The 26,639-nt window shown below is 34.7% G+C and overlaps 1 protein-coding gene across 2 annotated transcripts; it reads right to left on the bottom strand.

The window, feature by feature from the left end:
* Positions 1-17,340: 17,340 nt before the first annotated feature.
* Positions 17,341-25,550, bottom strand: LOC110634714 (digalactosyldiacylglycerol synthase 1, chloroplastic). 2 transcript variants are annotated; one of them, XM_021783834.2, is made up of 7 exons: positions 24,847-25,550; positions 23,464-23,493; positions 22,331-22,418; positions 19,584-20,065; positions 19,227-19,493; positions 18,662-19,011; positions 17,341-18,281 (listed from the first exon to the last, which is right to left on the bottom strand). In XM_021783834.2, the coding sequence occupies exons 1-7, from the start codon at positions 25,459-25,461 to the stop codon at positions 17,747-17,749; spliced, it is 2,367 nt and encodes a 788-aa protein (XP_021639526.2). In that variant the 5' UTR covers positions 25,462-25,550; the 3' UTR covers positions 17,341-17,746. The 2 variants fall into 2 exon arrangements, with proteins under 2 accessions (XP_021639526.2, XP_021639527.2); XM_021783835.2 differs by lacking the exon at positions 23,464-23,493.
* Between the last annotated feature and the right edge of the window lie 1,089 nt (positions 25,551-26,639).

Genomic DNA, 26,639 nt, shown 5'->3' on the forward strand with positions numbered 1-26,639 from the left:
CCTTTATCTTCCACCGAAACCTGCATAAGAGAGTGCATAAGTTATGCACACCTACTTTTCCCCTTATGCAGTTTTACACAAGTCCTGTTCAAATCAAAATTCATTTTCAGCACCCATTTTCCCACCTCCACTTCCCGATATTCCTGTTCACTTCTTTTTCCCCCCACGTCCATTTATTACGGCATTACCTCTCCCCTTCTTCTCCACTCCTATTTTTGCCGCATTTGCCCTAACTTCTCTCTGCATCTTTCACTTTCCTCCTCACCTCCTCCTTTCTCACCATCGACGACCCATGGAATCGCCTCCTCATTCCCCTCAAACCTCCCCTCTCCAAGTTTCGCCCTTGTCAATGCGGCCTCCCAACCCCGATTCCCCTCCACAAGAAACACCTCCACCACCTCCCATAGCCACTTACAAGAGAAAAATCAGGTCGAAATCCACCCGACCCATGACTTCTGCACCTTCTCTCTCAAAACGCAAAGAACCACCCACCACCCCACTGTCAGAGCCTCCACCCAAAAACCCCAAAACTTCAGCCTCCACACAAGCCAAATCACCCTCTTCCAGCAAAAAGCAAATGTCAGCAGCATCACAGGTATCAAAACTACCTTGGCCCCTTCCTGATGCAACTCACAAGGCAACCTTTAAGAGACTTAAGGAAAGGAGGGTGCAACCCACTAGGTATATTTCTGCAGATTCTCTCCAATCACTTGGTTTATTTGATAATGTGGTTGCATACCTTGATGGTTTAGGTTGGATGGAATTTGTGCATAAGCAGGAAATAGTTTATCCAGCTCTAGTTTTGGAATTTATTTTCTCATTCTCTGCCACCCTGAAATTGCATGACGTAGATTATAAGCCAACTATGAAATTTAGATGTTTGGGGCAAAATAGAGAGTTATCATTGGACCAATTTCATAGCATTTTTGGGTTTGCAATTGATGAACTATTTAGGGTGCCATATATAGGGGTAGAGGTAGCAAACAAAGGTATTTGGAATGCTGCTCAATTTTGGAGAATTATCACAAACCAACCTCAGACTTTTTCTGCTGGCATATCCAAAACCTCTCAAATACTAGACCCTGCACTTAGATTATCCATAGGCTTATTGCTAGCACTATCTTGGGCAGAGGGACTAGTTCTGATGCTGTTGGGAAATATGAATTGTTCATGTTATGGTGTGCTTTTCACAAAGTCAAAGTTTCTCCTGGTTATTTCTTTTGTGAGCATGTGTTACATATTGCCACCAAATCCATAGGTGACATTGTCATGGGTGGGCTCATAACTGTTATAGCCAAGCATTTTGGTTTTAATCCGAAAGAGCATCCATTACCAGCACTTTCAGACACTCTATACTTTGATGCCACACACCTATCCAAAACTGGATTCAGTTTGCCACATTCTGACACTGCACAACCAGCAGCAGAAACTGAACCCACTGCACAACCAGAAGCACAACCTGTCCCACCAGCCCAACAGCATTCTACTGAACCTACACCACCCACTCAGCCTGCACAGGACATCCCAGCAGATTTTGCACAGCCCACACCTTCTGCAGCTGGACCCTCCTCATCCACAACCCCTCCTGCCTTCAACACTAAAGCCTTATTCACCTATCTTGAAAGGCTAAGTGATGATATATACTTTGTGGATAGGAAGCTTGACACTGGTCTTGATACCCTCAAGGATCGTCATGATCAACTATTTGACTTGGTCATGGAAACCAGAGATAAGCAGAAAGAATTGAAGGAGATGATGAAGCAGCTCATGATTTTTCTGGGAATGCCACCTCCACCTCCATCACCTCCTCCAGCACCATCACTTCGACAGCAAACAGCTCCAACCAGCCCCTTAGCAACTTCTTTGGACAAGGGCAAAATAATAGAATTAGATTAGTTTTTGTTTTACTTTTGTTCAAACTTGTAGGGATTTTTCTTTGTAGATATGTTGAAACAATTTTAATTTGTTTTGAATTCTGTTTTTCTTGAAGTTTTATTAGATGGTTATTACATTAGTTTTTCATTGATTTTCATTGCCTTTACTGCCCTTTTGTGCATACTTGTCCATACTCTATATATATTTGCATGCTTCTACTGGTGTTTGCACATTTTCCTTGCTCATCATCATGCAGCAGCTTTTGAATATACTGCACAGGCTATGAATCCACTTATGCAAATATTTTGCATATCCTGTGCAGTCCTTTATGCCACTCATGCAGAACTACACAGGCTGTAATCCCCTTATGCAAATGTTCTGCATAGCCTGTGCAGTCCTTATTGCCACTCATGCAGAACCGCACAGCTTATGCACCTTCCTTATGCACCTGTTATGGACAGCACTTTATTCTGCATAACCTGTGCAGCTTCTTATGCATCCCCATTAACTCTTGAATTCTCATCTGCTCTATACCAGGTAACTCTTTCTTTTTGCTCTTAAATTTCACATTTCCTGGTAACTTCTCTTTACTTTGAGTTTTGTTAATGCTCTACTTGAGACATTGAGGACAATGTCTAATTTTGAGTTTGGGGGTGCACATTTGATTTTTGCTACATTTTTCACATTTTGAGTATAGGAACATCTCATCCCATTCCATTTACATATATTGTAAATATTTTACATATACATCCATACATACATATACATTACACATTTACACACACATTATACATCACTTAGAAATTGTACACATTGCACACAAATAGATTTCCTCCATTTAGTTAATGCATTGCTCATTTTTAGGAATCATGCATCATGCATTAAAATCTTTTGCCAAATCTTTTGCCAAATCCCTTGAGTATTGAAAAGTTGCCTATGAGAGTGATTTGACTTACCTTTAGTTGGGTTTGTGGATTGAAAGTTTCCTAAGAGGTGCAAGGTTTTGAAGTGTTTATCCCTTGCCCATATCTTCTTAGCCAAAAAGCCACCCAACTAGTCCTTTAGATATTGGAGTGTTTAGAGGGAGTTATTGGATATAAGGTAGTCAAATGATGTCTCACCAATCCTAGAACAAATTTTCTAAAACTTTCAAGGCGAAATACCAGCTTGTACTTGAAAAGAGAGATGATTAGGCATTCTTTGATTTAAACCTTCTCATTTTAAACCTTTGGCCCTTTTCCTAATTAAAATTGACCCTTGCAAACCCCTTTGAGCCTTTTTATTCCTAATTTTTCTTGAAACCCTTATTGCTACCTAGCTAATGAACCAAACACTCCAACCCTTTTATTATAACATTAGGTACATATAATAAAAAAAATAAAAATAATAAAAATAATAAAAAATAATAAAATAAAAAAAAGAGAAAAAAAAAAGAAGAAGAAGAAAAGAAAAAAAAATACAATAAAAGGGAGAAGAAATGCTTGTCATCTTGTAAAAGTGCTAGTATATGTGCTTTTCACTATTTGAAAGAAATCCACCCAAAGTATTAAAAGAAATGAGTTTGGGGGTGGCAATTTCAGGGACAATCATCAAAAGAAAATGCAAGATACAAGTTTAAAGTATCAAAGTGTCCCTCCATTTTTTTATGTGTTTTATAAAATATGCTAGCACTTAACAATCCTCATTGTGTATTTCTCTCCTCCATATATATATAAAAAAATAATAAAATAAAAAGTGTACCTTATGTTTTCAAGATTGAAAATATTCTCATGCTTTGAACCCTTTTTATCCCATTTCTCTTCTTAGCCTCATTTTGAACCCCATAGCCCCATTACACCCCTAAAAAGACCTTTGATCTCTTGATAGTACTTGCTACATTAGTGGAGATAGGAGTAGGGAATTTGCCTATGGGATTGGAAAATTATCTATTCATTCATTTAATTCCATCATTCTATATAGAGACACTTTGGTTGTTGATTGTCCTAGAATTCCTTTTGAGCATGACTCTCTCTTTTGATTAGTTGGTTTGGGAATTTTGATTGATAATTAACTTGATGGCTAAGCGGTGAAAGCTTGGATAAGCATTAGATTCTTTGCATTTTGAAGGATGGGTATATGGATTGCTGGTATGGCTAAAGGGGTGTTAAGTTACTTTAATAGGTGATTTTCATAGCTCTTTGGATAAGGCACCCCTAAAAATTGCATCATATTTTAAAGTGTGCTTAAGGACAAGCAAAAGATTGAGTTTGGGGGTTTTTGATGCATACATTTTGTATAGTCATTTAGGTTTAATTTCATAGCCATTTTATTTGATTATTAGTCATTTTTAGCTAATTTCATTAGTTAATTAGTTAGTTTTTCATAATTGTCAATTTTGGATTAATTTGTAATTTTTACTTTGTTTTGTAGGAAAAATGGTGTTTTTGAAGGACTAAAAAGAAATTTTGCCATTGAGGAGTAATCTCTACAGCCAAAGATGTCAAAAACAAGTTTCAAAGTTGAAATATGTATTGGCCAAATTGCGCATAACTTGCCGCATAACTTATGCAGATCTGCATAAGGAGAAGAAATCCTGTTCCAATACCTGCCGAATTGTGTATAAGGAGAGTGCATAGCTTATGCACATTCACGCCCCCCTTATGCAATCTCATGGAATTGTGCATAACCTATGCGCCTGGTCATGCAGTTTCGCATAAGTGAACCAGAAACCAGCCGAAACTTGCATAAGGGACTGCATGACTTATGCAGTCCCACAAAGACTTCATTAATGAGCTGGCAGAAGATTCCCTCAGAAAATCTCACCTAAAACACACCATTTTAGGGCTCCATGTCAGAAAAAGCTATAAAAAGGTATCCCATTTTAGAGGAGAAAAGAAAGAAAGGAAGAAAAGGGAAAGGAGCAAGCAGCAGCTGAAGGGACACAAACACCTCCCACACCATTTCCAATCAGATTTGGAGATTTCTTTCTTTTCTTACATTTTTCCTACACTTCTAGTGTTGACCTTTTTGTTTCTTAGTTTAGATTAAAGCTTTATTTCCATATAAATTCAGAATATCTTGTAAATATTATGGATAGTGAGTAGTTTTACTTAGATTCTGGAGTAAGGGATGTAATATTTGAGATATTTTGTGGATTTTGATTGGGTAATCCATATTTTGTGGTCTTAATAAGTTTTATTCATTTCTTGTGTGCTTAATGACATGCTTAGTGTAGGATCCCATCAAGTGATGTTCTTAATCCATGGTTGAGGCACCGAAAGGAGAAGGCCTTGTGATAGATAATCAAGAAATTGGACTTAATTAACTTAGATCTAGAAATAGACTAAGGATTAAGAGGATTTACAGATTAATTAAGGAACTTAATGGGTCTTAATTAACTCTAACTCCACGAAAGTAGGATTAGATTGATTAAGGCACGCTTTGTCTCACTCGAAAGGGTATTCAAAGGATTTAAGAATTAATCTCCTTAAAACCCATAAGTTTCACAAGATTGGATAACCAATTTAAAATCCCAAAATAGCTTGAATATGAAATCCCGAACTCCGGAATCGCCTTTTTATCATTGTTAATTTCTAGTTGAATTTAATTGCCTGCCATTTTAAATTTTGCTATATTTCAACTTGCTTATCTTAATTTGATGCAATCTTAGTTTAATCATTACATTGTCGAATAGATCATTAATTTCACATATATAGAATTCATACTCCAATACCCATCAATTTATTACTCTAATTTCAAAAATAGTCCAAATTAGTTAGCATTTTTATATCAAAAATTCAATCATTGACACAACTCCTCGTGGGAACGATATCTTTTCTATATTACTTGTATGACCCGTGCACTTGCGGTTGGGCCACATCAGTCCTCCCACTAACTTAGCGAATCCTACACTTCCAAAGTAGAAAACGGAAATCCTAGTTGGATGGATTTCTAGTGGGTGATTGAATTCTTATAATTCTATTGATCATCCTCAGGTACATCCATTATTGGAATTACAATAAACTATAAGTGAGCAACTCCTTGCCCATCACATCTCATGTGAGGTTCAATCCTTTACCTAGCCCCTAATGCTCAAAATCTCAGGTACATCTATTATTGACTTATCTTGCATTAGTTAACTTGATCCCATTGAGCCAGTAATTATGTAAATAATTTTAATGTCCTCAGGTACATCCAATATTGGCCACTAAACCATTTACATATTTACAACATCTCATGCTTAACAATTATTCTTAAGAAAATCTCTTAAATTAATTGCATATTATGCAAGTATTTAAAATTTCTTAAAATAATTGCCTCAATAGAGGACCCATGTTATAATTACTTTAATTATAGCATTTCCAACTTAATCATTTGTTTGGAAGATTTTATGGTCATCCTAATTACTATTAAGGTCTCACTTTGCACATTATCCATTTAGCATGCATATATCATATACTTGCATGCATTCACATACATCTCATGCATTCATGGATAAACAGTAAATATGGTATGATCATGGACTTTCTAAGGGATTCAATTCTGAGCCACCAAGAATTGAATCAGGGCATTCCTAGGTGTATTTCATTCATTCATTTTACAAGAGTTGTTGAAGGAATACATAATCAACACTTGATCTTGAATTCCTCCCACTGGTCCCACCAATGCTCTTGACCTCCTTGATCTTCTTGCAATCCAATTACATAGTAATCCTTGGCATACCAAGACGAATTTACAAGAACTAAATAAATGAAATTACAACCCAAAAATTATTACAACCTTAATAATACATGCCCCAGATAAATTAAAATAAATTAATTAATTTACAATCCCAAAGAAATATAAAAGAAATAAATCCAATCATATTGGTCTTTTATAGTCCATGATCATCCATCATGCATATTACTATTTAACAATTAAATAAAACATACATACTTAAATTAAATTAAATATCTCATATTCAACTTAAAAATCCAGATTTGAATATGATTCAAACAAATTTAAAAATTCATATTTGAATCACATTCAAACAACCTTTTTAAAAAAATTCAGATTTGAATCATATTCAAACAACTTTAAAAATTCAGATTTGAATCACATTCAAACAACTTTAAAAATTCATATTTGAATCACATTCAAACAACTTTTAAAATTCAGATTTGAATCACATTCAAACAATTTTTAAAATTCAAATCTGAATCAAAATTTAATTGTGTGAATAAAAATCCTAATTAAACACTTTAATTAGTCATAGGTCTAATTATGGGCCTTTGAATCCAAGCCCACAAACAAGCCCAAAGCCATGCGCATGGTTGGATGCACCAAACCATGCGCATCAATGGAGTTCACCTCCATGCCGCCACCTTGACCTTGCAAACAGCAATGAATTAATCATCTCATGATCAAATCACACAATTAAATCACATAATCAACAATCTAAATGGCAAATATAGTGGCTCTGATACCAATTGTAGGAGCGGAAGCAGAAAAACACAAGTTTATATTATTGAATTCAAAAATTTTTCACCTAGGGTCACATGCATCATGCAAGATTTATTTTTATCTATTTGATTTCAATGATAAACAACATATTAAAACTCTTTTAATATGTTTTTGGATCTACATTTGCCATTTAAGATTTTAGAATTAATCAGATTAATTTTAAGAACCCTAGATTAGATCAAGAACAAGTGCACTAACCTCTTGATGCATTGCAGTGTGTTTGTCACCTTTGGGATGCGTCTTTAGGACACCAGATGTTGTCCCTCTAGCTTGTCCACACCAAGATCACCCATGGCAACCCTTGAACAGCTTCTAAAGCTTTTTCTATGAATTAGAAAATCAAGTTTTGCCTTTTAAGAGATTACAGATGTAAATAGGACACTAGAAATAATTTCTAGTATTTTTAATTCAAGAGATTGTTTGCTAATCTCTTTGAATTTATGAGAGAAAAAGAAGAAGAGAAGAGAATGGCAGCCAAGGGTGGTGGCACAAAGAGAATGAGCAGCTTGTGTAATTTGTTCTTTCATCCTTACACTTATATAGCTAGGTCACCACTTAAAACCCTTGCCACATGTCACCTTTTAATTAGGTCAAGGTTTAATTGACCCAATTACATTGTGCCAAGTGTCAAACTTATATTTAATCTTGATTTTAATCATCTTACATGATTAAAAGACATATGGCAAGCTTATGTGTAGTGCCATGTGTCACCATCTCATGGTGCCACATGTCACCCTGTGAAATGATCAAAATGCCCCTATGTCTTAATTTTGAGTTTTCAACCCAAAATAATTATTTCTCTTCTTCTAATCAATTTATATCAAATATAAATTAATTAATTAATCTCTATTAATTAATTTCTCATTAATTAAATTTATATTTAAATACTTTAAATATAAATTTAACTTATACTATACATCCAATAACCTGGATTTGGTTTCAAGCTATGCTAGGGATTTTGTAATCTAATTGCAAACCAAACATATTTAATTAATCAATTAAACTCTTTAATTAGTTAATTAAATCATATTTAATTTGGTGATTACTTATGTATGTGTGTAACTTACTAGGCTCATCACTAATTGGCAATGAGACATGATATCAACTCTTAATATCATCAGAACTCTTTCTTACCATAAATGATTTCTCTAAATCATTTTATGCACCTCATAGACCATGGTTAACACTTAGCATAACATGCCATGGCCACCCAATCAGTAATAAGGTTTACCTTAAATGAACCTATAATCATATGTTACCATACACTAGAATCTCTCTGTTACAAAATCCCAACTCAAGCTGGAGTCATGGTTTATGTCAAACCCCATTTGCTATGAATATTATTTTCTCTTTTAATTCCAGTTCTTGATTAAAAGATTTTTCTCATCAGAAACTCTTTTCTGATTAAATCTATCTGTCCTGGCCAGGAACTTGAAACATTAAGAACAATTAAATGAACATAGGATTTTATCCCTATTTACTTAGAGGAACAAATTCTATCTTGATCAACACCTACCTCCATATATAACTAGTATGAGCCAACACATGCCCATATACCCATACACAGTACAAGTATGAAAGTAGTATCAAACTCAAACCACCTACATACAACATAACTGTGCTATCTCAGGTCTAAAGATTATATGCACTGATATGATTTATGACAATACATTGACAAGAGTAAACTCCATGTGCTTGTCATAAGTGTCACTGGTTTGACCTACTTATCATGTATAAGTGCCTATCATGTTTGTCATATGGCATGAGACTCACCATTCCATCTTATTTATATCTCATATAAATAACTTGGGAACAAACATGAATACAATCTTTCTGGATAAGTCATGTCCTTATTGTAAACTATCCTCGATTGTGATCCTATTTATGATACTTTGTACTAGAAATACTGTCACTCATATTCTTAACAACTTAAGAATAGAATTTCTAACAAAATATAAATGGACCTTTTCTATTACACATAAATATATTATGTAAATGGAAAAGTGAAAATACCTTTTATTAATAAAAACATGTACAAGATACATACTAAATGATATGCTCTAGGGCATACTACTAACAAGCAGGAGGGTTGTGCTTAGCCTGGGATGACAGATGTGATCTAAATGTAATCTTTCAAGACTCTTTTGTTATTCATGCTAAAGTGAAGGAAATGAAATGCTAGTCTTATTGGGACGTTTTATTCCTCTATATCAGTTGTGATGTGAATACTATGAGTTTGCAATTTGACTTTCTTATGACTTATAGAAATTAATACTATGAGATTGCAATTTGACTTTCTTATGACTTATAGAAATTGTCTTGATGCAAAATTTGTTCTAATAAGAGACTTCAATTCTTTCTTGAGTCCAACAGAGAAACGTGGGGGAGATAATTCTTTCTATGGTAAAATGTCTCTTTTTCAGAATTTTATGTAAGGGATGGGGTTAGTTGACTTGGGTTTCTTAGGTCCTTTGACAACCTAGAACAACAAAAGAAATGGCTCCCTTAATGTCCAAGAGAGAATTAATCGAGTCTTGGCCAGCACTACCTGGTTGAACTACTTCCCTAATGCAACAGTGACTCACCTTGAAGATCGTGGTTCAGACCATAGACCAATCCTGCTCAATCTCAATCCACTTATCCAGAAACCAAAGAAGTATTTCCATTTTGACGCAAGATGGATTGAGTCTAAAGAAGCAGAAAATGCTGTCATTGAACCATTGGGTAATGCCCCTGATGGTTTTCATGGTCCTATTTTAGGACGCTTTCATAAGAAGTTGAAGCTCTGCAGGCATGGCCTTTGGGATTAGAATAAGAAAGTTATCCACAATTCCAAAAACAACATTCAAACTCTGCAGGATAATCTTGATCATATGAAGCAAAATATGGAAGAATGGGATGGGGACTCTGTTCGTCATGTTGAACATCAATTGATTCGAGAAATTAAAAATGAGGAAATATGCTGGGCTCAAAAATCCTGCCAGTCTTGGTTGAAGGCAGGAGATAAGAATACCTCTTTTTTTCATGCCCAAGTAACTCAAAGAAAATGAAGGAATACCATTCAAGCCTTGCAGGATTCAAATGGCATATGGAAACATGACTTTGATGACATCGTCGCCATTGCAATTGATTATTTTAAACACATCTACTCTTCTACTAACCCCAAAAACTTCCATTCTATTAGAATAGGACTGCTACCTCGGATTTTGGACTCTATGAACGATGAACTAATTAGAAGTGTCACCAAAGATGAAATTCAAAAGGCAGTATTCTCTATTCATCCCATAAAAGCTCCAGGAATTTATGGATTTACTGGCTTATTTTTTCAAAAATTCTGGAAGTTTCTTTCAAAATGGGGAATTGCCAAGAGCCTTTAATCACACCTTAATATCCTTAATATCTAAAGTGCAGCAAGTGAAGTTGATGAAGGATCTGCGCCCTATAGGTCTGTGTACTATCTTCTATAAGATTATTACTAAGATTTTAACCAACAGAATGCAACCAATTATGCCTTTGATTATTGGTTATGAGCAAAGTGCATTCACAAAAGGGAGGCTTATCTCCGACAACATTCTGTTATGTCATGAAATCATGCACTACCTCAAAACCAGACACAGATCTCGCAATTATGGCATGGCACTTAAATTGGACATAAGTAAAGCCTATGAGTGTGTTGAATGGGCATATCTTAAGCATGTTATGCAGAGGTTTGGGTTTCATTCCACTTGGATTAAATGGATTATGTCATGCATCTCTACAGTATCCTATACTTTGCAACTCAATGGACATCGAGTTGGCTACTTCCATCCCACAAGGGGTTTGAGACAAGGGGATCCCCTATCACCTTATCTTTTTCTGATTTGTGCAGAGGGGTTTTCTCATATGTTAAAGGAAGCTATCCTTAAGGGCATTTCTATTGCTCGACATAGCCTGCAAGTGACCCACCTAATGTTCGCTGATGATTCCATTATATTCTCCAAAGCAACCACTAGAGAAGCTCAAACAATAAAACATGTGCTTCAGACTTACTCCCAAGCAAGTGGTCAATGGGTTAACTATGCTAAGTCATCTGTGTTCTTTAGCAAAAACACGCCAAAACATGTTAGAATTTATATTACTAATTCTCTTGGAGTTCATAAAATAAGGGATCAAGACAAATTCCTCGGCTTGCCTGCGGTTATCTCAAAGTCCAAGTATCAAACTTTTGCTGCTCTTACTGACAAAATCAGGCACAAACTTGTAGGATGGAAGGAAAAATCTCTCTCATATGGGGGGAAAGAAACTCTTATCAAATCTATTGTTGCAGCTATACCAGTATATGCCATGGCTTGTTTCAAACTCCCTATTTCCCTTTGTCAGGAAAAATTAATCACCTGATATCTAATTTTTGGTGGGGTCAGCTAAAAAATGAAAGGAAACAACATGGGATTTCTTAGAATAACATGTGTAGTGCTAAAGTACTTGGTAGATTGGGGTTTAGAGATTTGGAAAGCTTTAATCAGGCCCTTTTGGCCAAACAATGTTGGAGGATTATTAACAATCCCAATAATCTTCTCAGTCAAGTGCTCAAAGCGAAATATTTTCATGCCTCTTCTTTTTTGGAGGCTCGAAATAGAGGTCAATCATCTTGGAGGTGGAAAAAGCCTTCTCTAGGGAAGAGATTTGCTTAAGAAGGGTCTGAGATGGCAAGTTAACAATGGGAATTCTATCTTATGCAAAGAAGAGCAGTGGATCCCTAAATCTTTTCCTGATTGTCCAAGGGTGAAACCAAATGCCAACCCCCATATCAATTGGGTTGCCCAACTCATTGACAAACACAATAATTATTGGAACACCCAAGCTCTTCAAGAATTTTTTCAAGAGGAAGAAATCCCAAACATCCTGGCAATCCCCATTCCCCTGTTCAATAGAGAGGATCGGCTCATTTGCCATTTCACTCATAATGGCTCATATTCAGTGAAATGTAGCTATCATTTGGCAAGTCAAATTAAATTAAATAGGAATGATGCCTCCAGAGCAGGGCCTGGACTAATTTCTCAATCCAATTTAAGCTCCTTTTGGCACCAAATCTCGAAGATCTCTCTCCCCCCTAAATTGAGTATTTTCCTTTGGCGTTTGCTGAAACATCGTTTGCCTTATGGAGCTCTTTTGAAGTTTAGATTTCTAAATATCCCAGGTGAATGTGTTTGTTGTGGTGAATAAGAAACCTTGAAGCATATATTTTTCTCATGCCCGAAAGCCATTGAGGTATGGTTGCACTCCTCATTTCGTCTCAAATCTTCTCTTATTGAAGGAGATTCGATAAAGGATTGCTGGACAAATTTGTGCGAACCATTGCAAAACCATCCCCACAAGCAAGGACTAATATCGCAACTAGTTTTTACTTTGTGGCAAATTTGGAAGAACAGAAATAGGCGAGTGTTCAATGATCAGCCTTTGTCCTACCAGCAACTTCTTTCAGTTGCATTAGCTCAATTTGAAGAATTCAGTGCTTGCTTAAATAGTCCTCCGCAATCTGAACATGTAACAATAGAGGTGCAATGGTCTCCTTCAATCGACGGCACTACCAAAATAAATTTTGATGCAACAACTAATTCACATCGCAGAATGAGATCAATTGCAGCAATTGCTAGAGACAATTCGGATGGGTTTTAGCTTGGTCCTGCAAAAGAATTCAAGGAATTTTAGACCCTCTTGTCCTCGAAGGGCTAGCTTGTAGAGAAGCAACAATTCTTGCCAAGCACAAGGGATTCCAGCTTGTTATTTTCGAAGGAGATTCTCAATGTGCTATTGACAGCATTAAGGATGGACCCAATCCTCAAGACATTCAAGGCATCATTCATGACATTTCCTATATGGCCAGCTCCTTTCAGTATTCTGCGTTCCAGTTTGTTAAAAGAGGAGGAAATATACTTTAGCAGTTAAAGTCATTAAGGATGAATCCTTTTTATTGAATCCCTTAGACCAATATTACTTTGTAATATCAGCCTTACCTTCTTAAGGCTTTTATGAATTCATCTTTTGGAGAAAAAAAAAAAAAAAAGGCTACGTGAACAATGAGAATGAGATTTCCATCAAGTGGGGCACTGTAAATGGCTCAATCTTGACAAGATTAGTGGTGAATAAGTCCGGCTCTGTCCAACAGTTCACATAGCATGAAGACGAGGGTCGATGGGATGAGTTCTGGTATGCACCCAAAGGACTTAAGCACGCTCCTCTAATCTCAATTTTAAAATTGGATAAAATTTAAATAAATTTTTAAAATTGAGTTAATTAATCCAAAATTAGAAGAATTGAATTAAAACATCAAAACTTGCAAAGATTTTGATTTTTTGTGTCATTAGTCCTAATAAGAATTAGTAGGAATTAAGATGAACATATATATATATATATATATATATATATATATATATATAGATGCATGCTCGAGGGGCAGCCATCCTTGGATCTCTCAAACTTCTTGTCTTTCTATTCCTTTTCCTTCCTCCATAAGTAAATAGAAAGAATTACACATAGCACAATACAATGGAGTGTTTAATTTTTTGCCATGTTTATGAATACATCTCCACCATTAATTCATAACCATACACATATAAGATATATGCATGCACCCAAAAAGATGTGAAATTATACACAGAATCTCATAGAATATACCCATAAGCCACATTAAAATAGATATTACTGCAGCATGTGAGTATAGGATTCTCTGAAACCACCAACAGTGGCTACAATCCCATGCTCTTAAAATTAAACCCCAGGTCTATTTATTAGCTAGAAAGCTGAACATTCCTGATCTGCATCATGTCTGAGGACGATACAAATTGCCATATCTTTTGGGTTATAAGAATGAGCAGTGACTGCAATACCATAAAGTCACACTGAAAACTGGAAAGCTGAATTTACCTATCAATATATGAACAATGACTATCTTAAGTTATCAGAAAGGAATCTGATCGCAGAAATATGCTTGATCATGAGATCAATTTTCAAGCACTAATTACAATACTTTCGGTCAAAATAATGCATAAAAAACTTTAAACCATAACGCTAGCATACATTATCCTGACACAAAGATGATTACCCATTAAAATTAACTAAGGTTCCTCTTCATGACTAACCAGGGTTGACTTGATTAGTACATCTGATATTAATTAAGTAGTTAAGGGTATCCAAGATCTTGCAATTTATCAACTTACTGCAGGTGACTGAATCCTTGCATACCCGTGCAAGCTTTTCTCCGCTGGCTGCTGGAGATTAACTCATCCATGAAGAACAGTTGGTTCAGAAGTTTTATGGGCATAAATTTGATTCCCTTACAACCCTAGAAGATTCTTACAGCAGTTCTTCACCACTATATCTTTCTGATCTAATAAGTAAGCTCTTCTTTTAGTTGAAGAGTCATTAGTAATTAACCCTGACTAGTAGAGTTAAATGGGGATCACATGCTTATATGGGAGTCACTGCGAACCAAACTTCTTTTCAGTTCCAAGAACATGATTCATGAAATAGTTAGGCCGCACATGAACCACACGAAGAAACGAGTGAGTGCGTAGCCATATCCTCTTCCTAAGAGAAACTCTTGCTTGTATATTTTAACATTTCATGAAACTACCTTTCTGAATTTAGAATGTGGGGATTCTCCTACGAAGACCAATCAACGTAATTCAAAGCTTTAGCTTGTGGGTAAGAAGTGAAGTTTGATCCTAAAAAATTTAATCCAGGCCCTTTTTTTTTATTACATATGCAGGGAATTGGGGACTCGAACCTCTAGATCTGTGGATTTTGTCAAATTTTAGGACTAATTGTTTCAAATAGAAAATATAGTAAAAGACATTTTTGTCACTTTTACTTAAATTAGCGGTGATTTTACTATAATACTAACTGTAGAAGTTAATTTATAAATTTATTAAAATATTAATGATTAAATAAAAAAATTAAAAAAAAAAATAAAAACTAATCTGCAGATTGGAGAATAGATTTACCAAATTGTTTTCCTAGTGAATGGATTGGAGAATAAATAGAATTTTTCATCCTAGGGCTATAGTCTTCCCCATCTAAACCCTTTTCCTTCTTGAAAAGGGTAAAATATTTAAAAGAAAATTAAACCCATGATATCAAAGAACAAGTAAAAAAAAAAACTAAATAATGATACTATCAATGTCAATGATATAATTGAAACTAGGCTATGCATGGTTTTTGGACTCAAACTTAACAAGAATTGAAAAAGAACGTCATTATAGGAATCAAATCGAGTTGATCTGAGCTTATTTTATTGCTTTGGTTCAATTTTGATTCTTCATCAAGAATCGAATCGAAACTAAATTAGAACCAAATTAAAGAACCAATATTAGACATATGTTTTTTATTTATATTTTTGAGATATATATATATAATCTAATTTGTCTTTAATTATAAGTGTATATATGTAATTTAATATTAATTTTATTACTTTTAATCATAAATATATTAAATTATTTTATAGTATATGGTTATTACCTTTTAGTCATGTAGTATATTTTTTAGTTAAAAATTATACAGTTGAAAAATATGTATAAATAATATAATATACTTATTATAATATATGTTATAAAGTGACTTAATTTGTAGATATGTTTGGATATGTTGTTTCATGATATTGAATTATGGCTCACTCAAAATGTCAACGGTGCGATCCGAATAAAATATTTTGTGAAGTCTATAGTGTTGACGAAGAGTTGAAGAGTACGAACCGAACCAATATTTAGGAGTGAATGCTAATTATTGAACTCACTAAATTTGAAATTACATTAGCTATCTTATTTTTAATTTTAAAATGTTTTAATTATAATATACAAATTTTTTAACAATATCTACTATATTAAAGTTATATTTATTTTTAATACTTATTATTATGAATCAAAATTTGAAATAATAAAAATTATTATATGAGTGTTTATATTCCACATTTAGCATTTACTTCCCTAAGTTCATAAAAATTTTAAAGGACTTGCACAATTGAAAATAATAAAGACAATAGAATATTTGAAATGAGCAAGCAAATAAGAGCAAAGTTCATTAAACAAGATGAATATGATGCTATTTGTAGCAATTGCCCTACACCATAGACATAAGTTGAATTATATTAAAGTCAAACAGTTTATTCATCATTCTGAAAGTAAAGCCAAACTCTTGATGGTAAATGTTTAAAAGAAATGTTAAACGAATATATGAGAGATAATGATTAAGTATATAAAAGTGATAGTAATTCTAGTCAGAATGTTAATGTTGAAAAATGTAATAATGCAATGATAGAAGAAGATGAAGAGTTTGATGATTACTTTATTTAAATGGAGGAGCTAAAGTTGGCTTCCCAATCCAAGTTGAATAGGTATTTGAAAGAACTTTATGAGAAATTCACTATGCATTTTGACCTATTTTGTGGTGGAAGGTGAATTTAATGAGTTATTCAATTTCATCTAAAATAACTAATAATGTTCTGAATGAATATATTATTTTATAATTTGAATAAAAATATTATGACTTAACATAATTATTTGATTATTTTATATGAGAATTATTAATTTAATTTTAATATTTTTCTTAAATAAGTCATTATGTTTATATTTATTAATATTTTATTTTAATATTATTATTATTTTAATATTATTATTTTTATCGATACTTTGATGTTAGAAGTATATAATTGTTCCTTATAATAATGCTATAATTTTGAATGTAGAATCAAAAACCAAACCGAAACTGAAATTCAAACCGAAAAACGATCAGAAACCGAAAACAATTAGAACCAAACTAGAACCGAAATCGAAATTCAATTTTAGTTCTAAATCCAAAAAATGAAAGAACCGAAATTTGATTCCAATTTTAGTTCCTACAAAGAACCAAACCAGAACTAAAACCGAAACCACAAACTTAAATAATCTTAGCCTCCCAAACACCTATTATTTAAAATGAGAAATATATAGCAACAGAGGGCTTCCTCAAAGAATCAAATACAAACAATCAATTAATTCCTATATCCCCAGCGACCAAGTGGTACAACTAGCAACAATCATTACATGAACAAATGCCAGAACCATTTTATATGGCAAGACCATTGTAAAGAGTATGTAAATGAAATGCAGAGCATCTACAGCTTCAGTTGACATGTTTGTCTCTAAAATATCATATCTTTGTTACAGTACAGCATAGTTCACTTTTATTATAATTACTAAACTTTGGCATTTACTCGTATCTTTCATGAAGCAAACAAACTTTGGATGAAGCTGTCTAAAAATATGTGAATCAAAGCTAAATACATCAGTAGAAGAAAACAAAGATCCTTCCAGCTAACAAGCCTAGCAAGAGTGTGATTATTATACAAATGGCCGTTGATACAGACAATTTTATCTGCTTACCAGCCGTAGATGGGATTTTCTACTTGCGGAGGCAACAGATGCAGGTCTTTACAATGCTGCTTGTCATAGTTTCGTGTCCCAGGTATTGCTCCAGTACAGAGTCTAAGGAACTCATTCCCAGTGAGACAATAATGGGCAAATGCCAACCCTCCATCAATCATCTCGGACATATTAGGCAATGGAACTGCTTTTGCAATGCTCTTTCCATTAGTTTTGCTCATTCTTGTATCACCCTTGTCATCATTCAAGACTTTGTCAAGCTCAGAATATTGCATAAATCTCTCCGTTGCAGCTTCCCAAGAGAGATTATATCTTTGCTCAGGTGTAAGAGGTTTAGGCTCATTTGCTAATGCTTCTTTCACTTTTGCAACAAAGTCCTCGGATGTCTTGTAAGTCAAACAGTTTGGAAATGACCTGAAGAACTCATTTGATGGGTGATCCGCACATACAACAAATTTTCCCATTGCAAGCGCCTCAGCAGTCGCTGTGCAGAGCACATCACTCACACTAGGATTTATGAAAACTTTGTACCTTCAAGCAAGAAAGAAAATATTAACAAAAATTACAAAAACAAAAATAAAATATACAACCATACAACAAAAGGATTTTCAAAATACATCTCTTCAACAAAGAAAAAAAGGTTAATAAGGATGAGGGGAAGATAGTTTAAGCCAGACACAAGCATATGGTACTTCACTAGTGTAGTCCTCACTCCTCAGTACCATTCCAGAATAGGTGACAGGGTAGCTCAGCCAAGAAGTTCAGGCAAGCAACCCCCCCTTCTCTTCTTCTAAAATTATTGTACTTTAATCAAACAATGAAATTATATATCTTTTCCAAATAATATGTAATCCTCCCAACACAATTTGCACTGATCTGATAAAAGCCTTTAGTTCCAGTTAGATACTTACCCAAGAAGCGAATCATCTGCATGGTCTCTCCCACTCAGAAAGTTGACTTTCAAATCCAACCTTTTAGCTGCAATCTGAACTTCACGTGCATCCTCTCCATTCCCAAACACATCCAAATTGAAGCCATCCAGTTCATTTTTGTGCCTTGCTAGCAAATCTATCAACTCTCTGTATCCCTTGGCCCAGACCAACTTACCCAAGAAATATGCGCCTTTTGAGAAGGCTTGCTGCCCAAGTTCCCTTTCCGCAGCAATTTTTTCTCCAATTTTCAAAAACTTAGGATTCACACCATGAACATTGCAAATCACGGACTTCGGTAAATCCTGGGTGGCAGCAGAAAGGCGAAGAACCTGAATAGTGCAACAAACAGGTTAGTTCAATAGTAGGGCAAACACTCCAAACCTTTTAAGTAATTAATAAAATAACCAAATATAAACAAGAAAATTTTACTCAAATTATCTTCCTGCAGCCAATTGTTTAGCATAGGCCACACAAGAATGAAACTTAAAAATGAAAAGAGGTCAGAAAAGAGAATCAGGATAACACACAAATTAGACAAATTTACCTTGTTACAATATGCTCGGATAACCCAATTGTTTATGTGTTTGACAAAAAAAGCTTGCAGAGCCCCATTCCTTTCCCTCTTGATGTATTCTAGGTAATTTGTGTGGACAACACCAACAACATGGTTGAACTTATCAGTCCATCGCTTGCCATGGTGATACCAATTCAAATGTTCTGGTTCTTCCAGGATGGCAATGTCAGCGTCTTTTGATGGAATAAACTGAGAAGTATCTCCAGCAGGGATTATGCTTCTCCGTTGTTTTGAGAACTAGAAATCAATGAGTTCAAAATTGTCACATATTGCTCACAGATCTAATACTATAAAATATACCGCACAATCTTATTATCAATTATCTACCTTTCCTGTATAAAACGATATTTTAAAATCAGCTTTAAAGCCAATCCTATCCTCAAGCCAGTTCCGAATATAATTCTCCTGCTCTTCCGCCGAATTAAAAGTGAGATTGTTGGGATAAACTAGTTCTTGATCTGACTTGCAAAGCCACGGAACCAGCAAAGTGACCTTTTGTTTTTCAGACTTTGATAAATATGCTGCTCGAAAAAGTGGATTTACAGCTGTGCCAGTCATCCAAGGAAGACTAGCAGTTGTGACAATGGCTACATGCCTCTTCCCATCTGATGGGTTATGCTTTGAAAAGTCCGTCCAAAAGCCACCCTCATAACAATGCCCTGTACTTTGAAGGACACTTGCTATCCTTAAATCCAGTTCATCATCAACATTATCATCAAAGAAAGTGGATTCTCCGGTAGAAAGTGAGTGCAGTAAAAGCTGATTCTTGCGTTTACTGCACAAACTTTCAACTATCTTGTCACATATATCTGAAACCATATTAAGCAACACAATTAAAAATCAGAAATAGGGTTCCTGTGTATATAATAAGCACATTATCAAGAAAGAGGAAATCTATCACATGATAAAACAAATGTTTAGATAGATATATAAAGGCCTAATCACACTAAATATCCAACCTTTTCGATCATTTGAGTTTTAAGCCAATGGTTTCAATTTTTGTCCAACTGACCAAACCTTTAAAAATTTAAAAAATTGTATCCAAAATTGAAATTGAATTTTGGAAAAGTATGCTCCTACTAATGTGGCATGCGATGTGGCATTTTTTATTATTAAATGGTGGAGCCCACATGCCACATCACTTAAAATTAAAAAAATAACTCTCTCTCTCTCTCTCTCTCTCTCTCTCTCTCTCTCAATATAAACAAAACAGAACAGCTTTGCTCTTGCAATGGCCCTCCTCATCAACGTCTCTTTGAGTACCAAAACCCCCTCTGTTCCTATCCCTCTCCACTATCAAACCTTTCTTCCTTTATCTCAGTCTTCTATCCAACCCCAAGTAATGTAACTCATCCATGCTCTGTTCTTTTTTGGAGAAGGCATCATTTCGCATTTGCAACAACCCACATCCTAACAGACCTGGAGCATGAGAAAAAATTACAACAATTTGACAGATGTTGCAACCTTTGCATTCTCCTTTGTTTCACTCTGGCCATTTAAATAAAATGTAAGCTGTTGAGACAGCGACCAAAATGATGGCATAAGGGGATCATGCAACGTTAAAACTCTGCTGCCTAAGTCTGGATACTAGCTCCATCATTTATGTGATGCTCAAAATAGAAGGAAATGCACTGGAATGAACAGTTCTCAATAAATTTTTATGTGATGCTTCATGCTTGAGTTATTTTATTTGTACCTTCATTGAAGGAGGTGGTAAATCAAGATGCAACAAATGAATCCTACATCACCATTGAACTTCATGGAAATCAGAAGCTAGATAAGCCTGATGCCAAACAGACAGTTCAAGATAATGACACTACTAAACTTGCAAAGTTGGAATCCTGCCCTTTTCATGAGAAATTAGTTCAGGGAAAGAAGTCAAATGAATTTAACAATGCATTGCCAACAGATGAGATGGAAGCTGTGCAGAATTATCCAAGGCATGTCCTTGTGTATGTTCTGGATGGGAGCTTGGGAACATGCATGGGAACTCCTCCCTCTGATGTGTCATCCTAGGACTCCATATTTCAACCAACAGGAGAAGTTCATGGATTAGTTGCCCTTGATTTAGCTAGTGGAACAGTTAGTCTTGTCTGAGGATTTGTCATCCTTGATTTAGCATAGCCATGATTATTTAGCATGGATCTTCCAAGCTGGTTTCCATCATTAATCTGCTCTGTTTTGTTTATATTGTGTGTGTGTGTGTGTGTGTGTGTGAGAGAGAGAGAGAGAGAGAGAGAGAGAGAGATTTTTCTTTTTAAATTTTAAGTGATGTGACGTGAGCTTCACCATTTAATAATAAAAAATGTTACATCAGCAGGAGTATACTTTTCCCAAATTCAATTTCAATTTTGGATACAATTTCTTCAATCTTTAAAAGTTTGGTCAATTTGACCAAAATTGAAACCACTAGATTAAAATGCAAATGGTCCAAAAGGTTTGGATTTTTAGTGTGATTAGGCCATATATAAAGCATGAATTACTGAAAGCCAAGGAACATTAGTAACAACTATAATGGTTCCCCTTATTGTTCAGTTATCACCAATGGATTCTAAACCATTTTCTTCCATTGATACACACAATTCAGTTACCTTCTGCTTCTGATATTATCATTATGAAAAATTAAACAAATTATACAAAATGGAAAAAGACGATTGAAGGAAAAGAGTTTATGAAGAGTTGTAATAAGATATCTCCAACGCAAACAATTCAGTGTCATAATTTTCAATGCAACCACCACAATTTTCATATTTCACCCAGCAATATCAAAACAACAGTTAAAGTTTATAACAAAGCTTGACTTATATTGATAAAAATTATTTAATTAACCTTCTATAGTTTTCATTTCTTCTAAAAGCACATTATGAGTACATGCAGAAAAGCATGAAACATTATGCAAGATAAGAGAATATAAACAGCTCTTCAGCCTTCAAGTATAGAAAAGATAAGATATCGAAAAATGAAGTTAAAAAAATAGCATTGATTGTTAGTTATACATGATATTGTAAAGAGATCAAAAGAGGAAGAACTAATAATTATGCATTTGCATTTCAAATAAAACAAAAGTTACTTGCCTCTTCTAACGCCAAGTTGATCCAAAAAAGGCCCAGATTGCCTAACAAAATATGCCAACAGTTCCGGTACATCCAATGGCGGTACTTCCTATATCAGACATAGACAATCAAACTTTCAGCATAACAATAATAATAATAAGAAAGCCTTTTATCCAAATAAACATAACACTCTTAACATTCCTTAAAGATTGTACAAATAACTAACAAAAAATTCGTTTAACGCCAGAACCGAAAGGACTTAAACTACAAGCCACTTAAATGCTTATTGAACTTCACTTTGAAGTATAGTACAAGAAAATCTTGAACTACAATATATATATATATATATATATATATATATATATATATATAGAGAGAGAGAGAGAGAGAGAGAGCATGGGATCCTCTTCGCATATCCGCATCAAAAATCTTATCTTGGAGCATCTCCTCCTAATATTTGCCATCATGCTAACAAAACAAATCCTAATGAGAGGTGATCACAACAGCACATGCAGTTATGATCAGGGATGCAAATAGATGTCAAACACACAAATGGAGGTATTCTTTTGAATGCAAGACCTTTTAAAGAGAAGCACACATCTCAACATCAAACATGTATAAAATGACTAGCCAGAAAATGGTTATTTGTGCAAAAGAAGAAGGAAAAAAAAAAGGAGGAAGAATATGTGGATGTGTGTGGGTGTGTGTGTGTGTGTGTGTGTGTGAGAGAGAGAGAGAGAGAGAGAGAGAGAGAGAGAGAGAGGGGGATAAAGACACACATGCACACAAAAACTATATTTGTTTATTACCGAAAACTTCAACAAATGCCAAGTCAAGCCCCAAACCTCCTATTTTAAATCAAACAAAATACAAGATTATCATGGCCAAAAACTCCATTTTGTATCACCAACATAAAACCATCACAATAATATAAACAGCTGCCACGCTTATCACCGGTCATGCATGAAACACACAAGCTGCCATTCAAAAATTTTGCATGCCATTAGATACTAAACCAGCCTAATGAAAGAAACAAACATTTGCAGAGACACCTGGCAGTAGAAGAAAACATGGCATGCATTAAATGTGTGAATGTTATAGGCATGTCATGAATTAGATTTAAGATCAAAGACTGAATGTGTGAGGCACCTAACCTTTGACTCTTGAGGCTCCAGGAGTGCTTTCTGCAAAAATAAATAGATACTTCATTAAAAGAATGTGTTTGGCTTATCATTATCAAAATGAATGCTTGTATAACCAAATTGAACCTCAACAAATTTTAGCATTAATATTGTAATCTTATAAGCTAAGATGTTCAATGTCAAATCAAACCCCAAGTTGGAAAAATTAGAGGCAGAAGGCTATACAAACTTCCAATCCTTTTCCACTTCAAATGGTCTGGTTAAATATGTCAAACCTTCACTTTGAATACCTTTGTAGCACACTTATACACACACAAGAAACAAGGATAAGCAAAAAAAAAAAAAGGAATAATGATTCTAACACTTGGACATTTGATAGATAGCTTCATGCATCATAACCCTCAATGATGCTTGCAACAGGCCCAGTCAAAGTAGATAGACTTATGTGCTAACACAATAAGAACCGGATCCCAAATGCTTGCATTTCACCCTTATAATGTCCAACAGTATAAGGGATATTACAGAGTAGGCCTTTTGGTCATTACTTAAAACCAAAATGATCATTAATAGTACATCCCCGATTTTACATCATGTCTTTTCAATCCCATTTAACTGCATAAATTACTTGTGCTAAAAAGTTCACCTGAGGCTAGCTTTCCAAAAAAGTTCTTGAATTGTTGCTTAACTTACATAGAGTGATTTAAACCATACAATCGACAATCTATGAACAGAATTCAACTTTGTCACAAAACTTGGTACTTCTAACCAATTGAAAAAAGGACACTAACACCCTTTTACTCATAATGAATAAATGAATTTTCAACCCCCTCATTCAGCAATAACCCTATCAACAACTTCAAACTAAGTTGCTTATATGCTTCTATGGCACATGAGCATCAGAAATCAAATCTTAGAAGCATTAATTTGTTTGAAATCTTCATGGATGTTGGAATTCAATGCAATTGAATTTTAATTGGTCCAATTATCATGTTTGTTGGGATTTCTCAAAAATTCAACTCATTTGGCATATGCACGGGTGGAGTCCACACTCAAAACAAAACACACCATGTCACCATGCCCCATCTCAATCAACCCAAAATAAGCCTACTCATCACTGACACCAAACAATAGAATTCAACTGAATTTCATCACTTTAAATTTATTCCAAACATAAGAATAATATTATAAATTGAATTGAATTATACTAAATTTAATTGAATTGACTTCTTGCAGATGATTTGCTCCAAAGAGATTTTAAAGGATTCCATCCATACTTCATCTAATGACCCGTTTAAATTAACGATTTAAACATCTCCAGTACTAACTAAAAGACGGGGGGAAAAAAGCTGATTGAAGAACAAAAGTATTCAATCAATAGAGCATGGATAAGCATACCAAGCTGGATTTCAATTTCTCCACAAACTCATTATTCTTGAAGCCCCCAAAAATCTCCACGGACTCGCTCTTTTTCTCCAACTGCCTCAATCTCCTTTTAAATGCCCTTATCGGCTCCCATTCCTCAAATTGACCTTCTTCCTCTTTCCACTCTCCCCAAAACTCCCTAAACCTAGCAGGCCTCCTCGTTCTCCTGAACTCCACAATCCCATCTCTATCACCATCTTCCACCTCCGCCACTATTGCGTTCCTTATAGCGGACAAGTCAATCCCTAGCTTAGCCCTCGGTCCCCACTTCTCCAATACCCTTTTGCTAATCTCCGGCGCCGAGTAAACCCTTCGAAACTCCGAAATCTTAGGCTGCAATTTCTTAACGAAATCCGATTTCGTCGACGTAGAAGACCTGAAGGAGTGTACTGAAAAGGAAGTAGAAGCGGAGTTGAAGAAATTCTCGAGCTCTCGATCGAAGGAATTGGCGAGGTTCTTGAACGAGTTGGCTCGGGCCCGCATGAGTTGGAGATCCGCGTCAGCATAGTCACGGACCTCCCGCCATCCTTTAGATATGAAAGAGAACGCTGCGTTCGTCGATGTCGAAGGTTGCGCCACACCGTCCATGTTAGGTTTTCGATTTAAAATTAGTAAATTAGGGATTGGTCTTATTTTTGCTCGCAGAGAGGTGTGGAAGAGAGAACTCCGAGAAGGCAACAGGAGTACAGGACAGCTGAGCTTGGGAGGGCGGGGGGCTTGAACGGTTATGATTTTTGGTGGGTTTTTCCATACTTCTCTCGAAGTGGACACGTGGATGAACACGTATGTTCGCGGAGGTTTTGGCTGATGCTGACCTGGGAGACTCACGTGGGATTATGATCGATGAGGTGGTGTGATGTGATTGGACCAAGAAGGTTTCACTACTGGATATCAGGGCAGCGTTAGAAAAGTCCAGGTGTGCACCACCGGTCTATTTATAAATGTCAATATGAAAGAAGAATTTATTTTAGCAAATATAATATTTTCCGTTATAAAATAAGTTGTCCATTATTTTCAATAAAAATAAAAGATTAATAAATTTTTATTTAATAATATCAAAATCATTTCTAAAAATAAATTCTTGAATTCTTTAAAAAGAAAAAATAAAGTCTCGAAATCGATTCCATCAAAATTCAAACCCAATCATTTTTTAATTTTTCCAGGCCATTCATGTTCAAATGTGCCTGAGGTTTCCCCATTTCTTTTGTGGGCTAAATTGGGCCATGATCCCATCATTTTTTTTTTGTCTCTTTTTGGTCTTCACCATGCATGTCCTGTACTTCATCCTATTGAGTTTCTTTCTATGTACTTTGATGGTGTTTTTAATCTTGTCCTCCGGCGATATGGAATCAAGTTTAAGTTTCCTATAATTTGTATAAAATTTAATAAGTTTAAATGTAGATTCTATGATTTAAGGTTTCATTTATTTTGAAAAAATAACATGTGTATGAAAATATTTTATGTTATTTGGTTATAATGTTAAACTAATGATATATATTTATATAATATATGTATAAATATTTTTACATTTTAATAATATTATTAAAATTTAAAAAATAAAAAAATTATTTTTTTAAAAAAATAAAAAGTTATTTTTCTTAAAAATAATTTAATTTTCTCTTTAATTAATAAAATATTTTTCATTGATTCATTTTTCTAAGTGTTCCAAGCGTTAGAAAATATAAAAATATTTTTCGTTAAGCAAATGAAGCCTTAAATGTGTTAAATTTAGAGAGAGTGTTGAACAAGTTATAAATTAATTTATT

The sequence above is a fragment of the Hevea brasiliensis genome, chromosome 5 (genome assembly GCF_030052815.1).
Source record: "Hevea brasiliensis isolate MT/VB/25A 57/8 chromosome 5, ASM3005281v1, whole genome shotgun sequence".
Lineage (NCBI taxonomy): Eukaryota > Viridiplantae > Streptophyta > Magnoliopsida > Malpighiales > Euphorbiaceae > Hevea > Hevea brasiliensis.